The sequence below is a fragment of the Corvus brachyrhynchos genome, unplaced genomic scaffold (genome assembly GCF_000691975.1).
Source record: "Corvus brachyrhynchos isolate BGI_N302 unplaced genomic scaffold, ASM69197v1 scaffold114, whole genome shotgun sequence".
NCBI lineage: Eukaryota > Metazoa > Chordata > Aves > Passeriformes > Corvidae > Corvus > Corvus brachyrhynchos.
The window spans coordinates 3,142,494-3,151,600 of NW_008238337.1; the positions used below are offsets into that span (position 1 = coordinate 3,142,494).

The 9,107-nt window shown below is 43.8% G+C and overlaps 1 protein-coding gene across 6 annotated transcripts in view; it reads right to left on the minus strand.

Annotated features, from left to right (window-relative positions):
• Window positions 1–9,107, minus strand: part of KDM2B (lysine demethylase 2B) — a 114,076-nt gene that overhangs the window by 76,914 nt on the left and 28,055 nt on the right. For all 6 annotated transcript variants that reach the window (XM_017734795.1, XM_008634048.2, XM_017734794.1 and 3 more), the window contains exons 5-6: window positions 6,569–6,747; window positions 4,669–4,775 (exon numbers count right to left, since the gene is read on the minus strand). In XM_017734795.1, coding sequence (XP_017590284.1) covers window positions 4,669–4,775; window positions 6,569–6,747 — 286 coding nt within the window. The remainder of the gene's footprint in view (window positions 1–4,668; window positions 4,776–6,568; window positions 6,748–9,107) is intronic.

Here is a 9,107-nt window from a genome sequence, read left to right on the forward strand (position 1 = left end):
ACCCAGCCGTGGCCGCCGGGCCAGCCCTGCCCGTGGAAGGCCGCTCAGAGCCGGCCGCAGCGGGCCCTGTGCCCGTGCCCCGCCCGGACCCGCCTTCGCCCCGGCCCCCTCTTGGGGAGCGGTACCGAGCGCTCCCAGCCCGAGGGAAACAAACCAAATCGTCACACTCCGTGGTCACCGCACCCTGTGTGCGCACCGGGCACTTCAAACGCACATGAAAGGCCCGGCTCATGCCCGGAGGGGGTTACGGTCCGAGTCAGTCACACACAGAGACAACACCCGAGATAACAGAAGCCAATTTTCTGCCAGGCACCGGAGTGTTTGTGAAGTGCCTGCAAATGACACTCTCAGACCACACTGGGACCAAAGTAAGCGACAACACTTCCCTCGTCGCACCCTTGCCCGGTCCCAGCCCCGGTGGGACAGGAAGAGCGCGCGGGGTGGGCGCACATCCGAGTGTGCCGCTGCCACGAGTGGGGACCGCACAGGGACCCCTGGTTGACCTTCCAGATTTTGGCTTCCAACAGCGCACAAGCGCTGGAACCTCAGAACTTCAAGAATGAAGAGGTTTGTTTGGGGGTTTTTTTTGTTTGTTTTTGTTTTGGTTTGGTTTTTTTTGATTGGAAGCTTAAATTTCTGAAGAGGTTACCCACCACCACAATGAACTGAACCAAGCTGCCAACTCACTGCGAGCCAGGCCTGTCTGCCCCTGGAACAGCAGTTTGGTATCTGTGAGAGCACGACTCGTTTCTCCACCCTGTGACAAGGCTGTTCACTTCCAGGGTCACCACAAACTGTGGTAAACACTGGTGGTTATCTGAGTTACATGTGTGATGCTGCAAGTCCTCCAAGTTCTACCCAAAGGAGGATTTGTCACTCATGCACTGATCTGAAGACATCACATTTTATTTATTTTGCTAGCTTGGAAAGTCTTAAGGAGAACTCGCACTTATTGGTCTAATTTTTTTTACTGCATTGTACTTATAGAGGTTTTGTATCAAAAGCAATCCACAAATGGCATACAAAGTGCAGACAAGTCTCTCACATGCGTAAACCAGTGCCAGGTTGCCTTGTGGGACCTGCGAGCTCCCTCGATTCCCTGTCTCCAGAGGCACCCTGGGCGTCTAATTAGACCACAGCTCAGCAGAGCATTTTAGCATCTGTTTAAATCCATCCCTACTTAGTAAAGGAATGAATAGAAAGGAATGGATGGCTGAACAACAGCCTGGGAGAGGAAGAATAGAGCTGAGGACATGCTAAAGGAGCAGCATTCTTTTGTGAACAGGTAGATGTTCCACACAGGATACCCCATCCTTAACTGAAGGACAGCAGCAATACAGAAACCTATTACAGCAGTGCTTAGGTATTTCAAGTAATAGGAAGAATTTTGAAGGTAAAAAGGATGCTGCAGTGACTAAATCTTTCATTTTCATTTGTTCCACAGCACAAACATTACCAAGTTCTTAAAAGTGCCTGTTACTGTTTCATGTCCTGAACAGTAGCTATTCACTGCCACTGCATTGCAAATAATCTTGCAAGGCTACAAACACAAAACCTAATAAAGAGGATAATAATTTCAGCAGAGCCATCTCTTTTGATAAATGAAAAATCAAATTAGTACTTTTTTTTTTTTTTTGGTTGGCTCAGCTGTATCCAGATTGCTTCAATTCTGGATGAATTTAAACAGAAAAACAAATCTGAGCTTGTTTTGAGCGAACTGAAAACGGTTATGGTGATATAACAAGCTTCTGCCCCTAAAAGCTGATGTTACAACAGCACTGCCTTTTTCTGCTGGCTCTTGGTTACACAGTATCTTCCCACTCTGATCCAGGATCCCATGTCTGAGAGGCTTTTCTCCGGAACTTGCATCCTGGGATGTGAAAGAGGGGACATAAACTATTTCCTTGCTTAATTCAGTCCTCTAAGTCTCCTATTTGGTAAGCAGCCATTTACCTACAGACAGAAAAATAACTTCATTACCCAGAATTTTTTTAAAAAGTTAATGGTGCAAGTCCAAGTGCGAGGCAGGGTGGTCTCCAGCGCGCGCGGTGCTCCTGGTAACTGAAGCAGCAGATGGAGCGTTCTCTAACTTCACTCCCAGCACGGAACTCGACGTGCAGGAGCCAAGACAGACATTTGTGTCTGGTAATGCCATCTGTGTCTGCGAAACTGCAGCGCTCTCGCTGGAGTGCTTTTTGTTTGTAGGGAACACGTTAATGGTGGGGATGGCATACTGCAAACTCTCAGAATTATGGGAATGCTAAGAACAAGAATGGAATGAATCGATCCCATTTCTGAGCAACAACAGTCATTAATAAAGCATATGAGTATTGATGATTCACATAAAAGAATGGGCAGCGTGAAACAAGTGACAGCACTGACTTGTGGCTCCACAACTGAACATGATCTCCTTAATAAGGGCTCAAACCCTCTGGACACTCACAGCAATAGCTGGGACCAGTATCTCTACAGGAAAGTGTCAAGTTGAATTCCCAAACATGGAGAAAGCCAATCTCTTGAGGAGTTCATCTTTAAACCAGACGAGTTCATGCAAGAGCAATCTCTTGAGAGTCACTGAGCACACAGCAACAACTTCTACCTCAGGACAGCCCCTGCCTGGACTGCAGTTGAAGTTCAGAAGATAATTTTTAGGAGTGGCATCATTTTACGCTCACACCGTTCTTACGCTCCTGCCAGGGCATCAATGCCAGCCAGCAGCCAACAGCAGACAGGTTACTGACAGCCACAGATCTTTGTCCTGATCTGGTACAGCTTCTCTTGTGCTCACAGACTGTCACTGTTTGTTACTGGTTTTAGCTTTGTGGCTTCTTCAGACTGATGAGGGGTTTGTGCCAACAGTGCTGTAAATCATCCTTCTCTAGTCTTTCTGTGAGATGACACTCAGTAGCAACATCTTCATCACTCCAGCTGTATCACCCTCGCCTTTAACACTCATGCCTGGTAACTCCTTTTCCCAGCATCAAACTCTATTGTCACATTTCAAGCATTCACAATCTTTCAGTGTTTAGCTTCCCTGCACCTATCACATCTACTAGTTTATCAAGCTGTCAACCTCCACCTTCCCTTTGCCAGTGACAGCAACCTCCACAGCTCCATGTCTGCTTCTTCATCAGGCATCTCCTGCCTTTCTACCAGGCCACCCTCCACAAATGGGAAAAACTCCATGTCAAAATCTGTTGAATTGGTACGTCTCTAAAATCCCTTTGAAACCTACCATCTGGCATTTCATGATGCAAGCAGTGAACTGCAAGCATATACTCTTTTTCTGCTAAATTCTGTTAGTCATGTTGCTACCTTATCCTTCAAACCATCTCTGCCTTGTTCTGTTTACTTGCTACATCTTTTTCAGCATCTGGAGTGTGCCTGCTCTAGGAAAGGAATAATTTTCTTTACTTCTTACCTTGTACCATCCATGAATCCTTAGGCCCTGAATCATGATTCAGTTTCTTAGCTCTGGCAAATTACAAAGAATGTTATTTGCTGACTAACCACTTGGGAAGCAAGTGTTGCTCTGCCACTGGTTTATTGTGTGACCTCAGGCAAGTCACTTAGGACATTTCCAAATGCATGGGGCACTCCAATCCACAGTCAGTTACCCTAAGGAGCAGTTTGATCCTTTCAAAACGTAGGAGTATCTTTAGCTTCCACTGAAATCAATGGTGCTGAGCATGTCCCCCCAATGCCTGTCACAGAGTCTCTTCTTTTATGAAGACCTTTACTTTACCTTCCAAAATGTTTATTTTTACAGAACAAGAGCAAATGCTACATATTACTTCCTGACTGCACACTCCTTTGTATCTGTTAGTACCAATCTATTTTACAGTTTGGAAGGAGTTCTGAGTGATTTGCAGAGCACCAGAGGTCGGTTCAACAGCAGAGCCTGGGATGTTGCCAGCATTTGGTCTGGCCAATAAAACACAAACAGCAGTGAAGGGCTTCCAAGATTACCTGTTCATCAGCCATACAGGTCATTGCATCATTATAGGAACCCCTATCTCAGCTCTACTCATTCCCAGGAAACTTGCAGTGCACATTTTGAGGCCCCCAAATAGTTCCTTTTTCCAATCATCACATAAAAAGTTTCAAGGAAGACATTAAAGCAGAAGAAACAGTGATGTGAGCCTATGCTTACCCAAAAACTATAGCTGAAGTAGGCAGAACCAGGACAAACTGCTCTTGTGTTCAGTATCAAACCTGCCCTGAGTGGGTCCTGAGCCTGGATAGTCAGTCCAATATTTGCCCTTGCTCTTGAAAAAGTGAATAGAAAAGTAAACTGGCAGAAAGGGCAGTGAGAGAGTTTCTGGGAAGTCACACACCTATTAAAAATGGACTTGAAGCTCATTTCACAAAACATTTCTCAGCTAATAACATCTGTCATTAGCAGTTTAGAACCTGGGAAGGATTGGAGCCCAGCCTACAGCAGGACTCTGACTACACTGTGTGACATATCTGTGTGATGTGAGGTGATTTCTTTGGGCAGCACTTTCAGAGAATTTACTACTTAAGGTCAGTCTGCCACTTTCAAAACAGAGTTGCTTAAAACTGAAAAATAAAAATGCACTTTTCAAAGAGATTTGATTAAAGACTGTATTCAGCAAAGTTAAAATGACTTAAGGCAGTCAAGAGCAGAGCTTTTTAAATACTTACTTTTTCACTTTGGGGTATTTCATCTCTGAAATAGCATTGGTAGCATCCGTCTGTCTCTCCTTCAAATGCTGTGGCCACATATTATCCACCCAGTCAACTAAATCCACCTGAAACACCACCAAAATCAACTGTTAGCTCCTGAACACATGGTAGGACATATTCTCGTTGGCTAAAACTCCTCTAGTGACAGCAGCAGATGCTCACAGACAGGAAGAACCTTGCTGTTCAGCAAAAGTCCCGTGCACCCAACTTGTTAAGGTGCAGCATTTCATCACCGCAACTCAGCCCTTTAAAACCCAGGGGAAGGAGAGTTTTACAGGCAATTTACCTGGGTGCAAATTTTGTCTCATGGGCACCTGTGAGCACCTTCTCTTGTATTCTGTCTGTGGCATTTTTGTAGCCAACAGCCTAGAAATTGCATTTATGAACATTAAAATGCAAACATAAAAGGGATGATACTATTTTAATATCTTCCATTTCAAGGAGGAAATAGGACTGATTCCATGAATATCACAACTGTATGTGAAAACAAAACTTGGCTACTGCCCTGATTCTGAGATAATTCCCACATTCTGATATTGCAACCCAGAGTTTACACAGCAGGGAACCTAAATCAGGTATTTCAGTCTTACATGGGCTCAAAACTCTGCAGAATTCAAGGGGACATCTTATACAAAATATATGGGAGCTGACTTTAGGTACTGGACTTCCACAACACCCTCTCTTATACTCCCATGGGAATGCAAATGTCTCTTTCGGTGAAATCTAAATATTCCTGCTTTTACAAACAACTGTGCACTCAGGCCATTTTCAACAGCTATGAAATAACCATTTACACGAGATAACAGGTACCTAACAGCATTTTTAATTTCTAAGCACCCAGGAAATTTGCACAGATGTTTTAAAAGCTCGCTGAGCACAATGCGTTTGGGCAAACCGGGATCAGTTGAACACCAGAAACTCCCCAGAGCACCTTCAAATTACCCGCTAAGTGTCTGAATGACAGCAAAAATCTGAATGAACTTCTAAATATGTGTTTAATATTCAATTTGCGATCCACGTTTAAAAGAACAAAGAAGTCTAGTAAAGAATTACTTCTACAGATCAGCAATTAGAGTTGCCATCTATTTGTGACCTGTTCAGGCAGAAGTGTGGTGTTCCTACGGTCTTCTTGGGTAAGAGATATCCCCAGCTAAAAAACTACTGTTGTAACTAGAAAAGGACTTAGAAACCAGGCAAAAAGTGTCTGAAAACAAAACATCATAGAGCTGTAGTTTCACACCCAGCTACATGCTAGCACAGCACACATAGATACATTACAGAGATAAATGAAATCATCTTTACTAATAAGGTCACAGTTTCACACCAGTGACTCCATTGCGAATAAAATCACAAAAGCCCTCTACCTTTAAAAAGTATGTACAAATCTACCCCGTTCCTCTACTGCCAATTCTGACAAAGCAGTGATTATGCTGATTTAATTATGTATACATTTCTACATTTAACAATTGCGTTTCCAACTTTTTTGCTTTGGAAGCCCCAGAACATATTTGGATAAAAGGAGGGTTCATATATAATGAATCCAAGCTTCTTGATAGTTTAAGCTTGCGTAGAGGAGGAAAAATACTAGATAGGTATTTAATTTTGGATGAAGTTTCCCCTAAATACCTTGAGAGGAACTGTGTATCTGTGCAAATTGAATGATTAACAGCTCATCAGGTACCTAATTCCTGTAAATTAAATTCCACTGTCAAGCAGACCAGCTTTCTACTTGGCTAAAAATGATATCCCAACACCAAATGAGCAGGAGTTCTGGGCACTTCCCATCACCTTGTTTAAACTCCATGGTTTATTTCTGGGAAGAAGCTGAAATAAAGCCCATCACCACGGGCTCCCTTACCACGTTGGGGCGCTTGACAATGTTCTCCAGCTTGGTGTGACTGAACTCCAGGCTGATGACGTTGTAGAGCTTCTCCCGCTGGGCCTCTGGGGTCTCATAGTACCTCACGAACTGAGACATGCTCATCTCCACTCCTCTCTGTGTGTTCACATCCATCACATCCACGATCCGGCGGCTTCCTGCAAACACAGCAGCAGTCTCAAAACATCTGCCTTGGCTTTATTTATGTATATATACACATATGTATGTATATTATTTTATATATCTATATATATATCAGTTCTCAGTGACTGCAGGGAAACTGCAGGAAAAGAGGATAAGAGACCAGTACCAGCCTCTCCATGACTCCTAAATCTCAAACAGTGAGCAAGGAACTAACTTGGAGCTGGACTTTTTCCCAATATGACACTGAACAGGTCACGTGGTTCACAGAGATGGCGAGAGCAGTTTCCTCCTTTATGTGAATTGATGTGAGCAGAAGTACATTAAAAACTATGAAGAAGTGATACAATATGGTAGTAGGGGGCAGGCAAGACAAATAGCTCTCCAAATCATACTACAATTTTCTAAACATCCATATGTCTCTCAAGATGCTTTTACTCATGGACAGAAACTATCCACAAAGAGCAAAAACTGCTTTGCATCACTGGATACTGTAAACTGCTGAACATTCCCAATTCCAGTCAGCACCAGTGGGGATGAAAGCACTAAATGCCATAGAGGAGTGAGCCCCCACTTTGGATCTCTCAGCAAAAACTACAGGACATACTTTCAGCTCCTCAAGTGGCAGACATACAAGTCTCATTAGCACCAGAATGTTGAGCAGCAGTTTTAGTCGAGCCTTCAGCTTTACACAGATTAATCCACAATCTTCTCTTTGGCCAACTGGAAGGTTTCACCTCTCCCAGCAATTTTATCATCCTAATTAGCAGTTCATTTGTGTGTGAGCGAACAGGAGCCCATGAGAGACATGCCTCATTTCCAGGAGAGGTTTCCAGCAAACAAACTCGCAATGCTTCCAAAAAATCTCTCCAAAACCATTTTCACCGACGAAGAAATAACTCAAAATAAATTGCATTAAAACAAAATGTAGGGCTCATATGCACCATCAGAGGGAATTATTAATAATTACAGCACCTGGCCTATCATGTGCTTGGGAGCAGTATTTCAGCAAGAGTGATAGCTTGGATTGCAGCTCTCCATTACAAACATCCTTAGCCCCTGATAGCAGTGACAGTGACAGATGTGATAATGATTCTGCAAAAGAACTCAAGACCATAAAGCTTTGAAATCAAGACGAAAAATTTATATAGTGTAAATCTGGAATAGTCCCACCAGCCTGTCAGTCAACCTCCTCGTTCCAAGGCCAGGGAACAGGATCCCATCCTTGGGCTGGGCTTGGGACTGTCTGGAGTGTTGCCACCTTGAGGCAGGATGAGGAGAGTTAAGTTATGTGTGGAAAAGCACAAGAGTCCTTAAATTTTGTATCTGCATGTTTGAAACAACATATATAAAATCTAGTTATGGGTTGGGAGGGGTTGTTGTTGTTTTTTTAACAGTAAACTTTACTATCTAGGGGAGTGGTCTTTTTTCAATCCACAGGTCAGCAGCTGGGGTGGAGTCCTGTTAAACAGGCCCCTAATGAAAGCCATCCTGATCTCCGCTTCCAGAGCCTGGGATCAAAGCAATGGCTACAGCCTGGAGGGGTTAAGGACACAGATACTGAAAAATTCTATTTGAAGGGCTACGTGGCTGAGCCTGGGACCTGCCATATTTTAGTCTAGGTTTGATCTCAGCTTTGCTGGAAGCAACCTTGTAGAGCCTCTCAATTATCCTTTCCAAAAGAAAAATCAGCAGTTACCTGATGAATTAAGAGTATGAGGAGCAGTTCAATAGCAGGTTTGTTAAATGAACACGATTATCAATTACAGGCAGAAGAGCTTAAGATTTGAATTGATAATCTCTTGACTTCCAAATTAAAGAGTAATTTGAGGGGATGTTTTTCTCTTAAGCCACAGTACTGTCAAACAAGCCCATACATAATGATTCTTGGAGTACTGCTCACAGAATTTGAGATGTATAATTACAGGTTCACATCCTGGTGTTCACTGCCCACTGCACAGCAGCCCTGGCTCATTGCCAGCTTTATCTCTTCTGTCCTGAAAAGATTCAGCTCTTTCTTCTATCTCCTGTTCCTAATAGAAGGTGAAAAAATATCATCTAGGAGAGTAAAGGACAAGGGAAAGAAGCACACAAAGGCTCCAAAAAGTGGTGGCAGGCTGAGAGATCTCAGGTCAGGCTGGATTTTTGGGCAGTTCCACACGCATTTTACCATGATCCATTTCTGTTAACCAATTCCTAGGCATCCCCTTGCCACACTCTCACCATGTTCTCAAAGAATGGACCTCGCTCAACCAAGCCTGGGGCAGCCCAGCAGGTCCCAGCAGGATCTCAGTGACCCTGGCAGCCTCTTGTCCTTGTTCCCACCTATCCCTCACTTCAGCTCATCACCCACTGGACCTGGAGCCCTGGCAAAGTC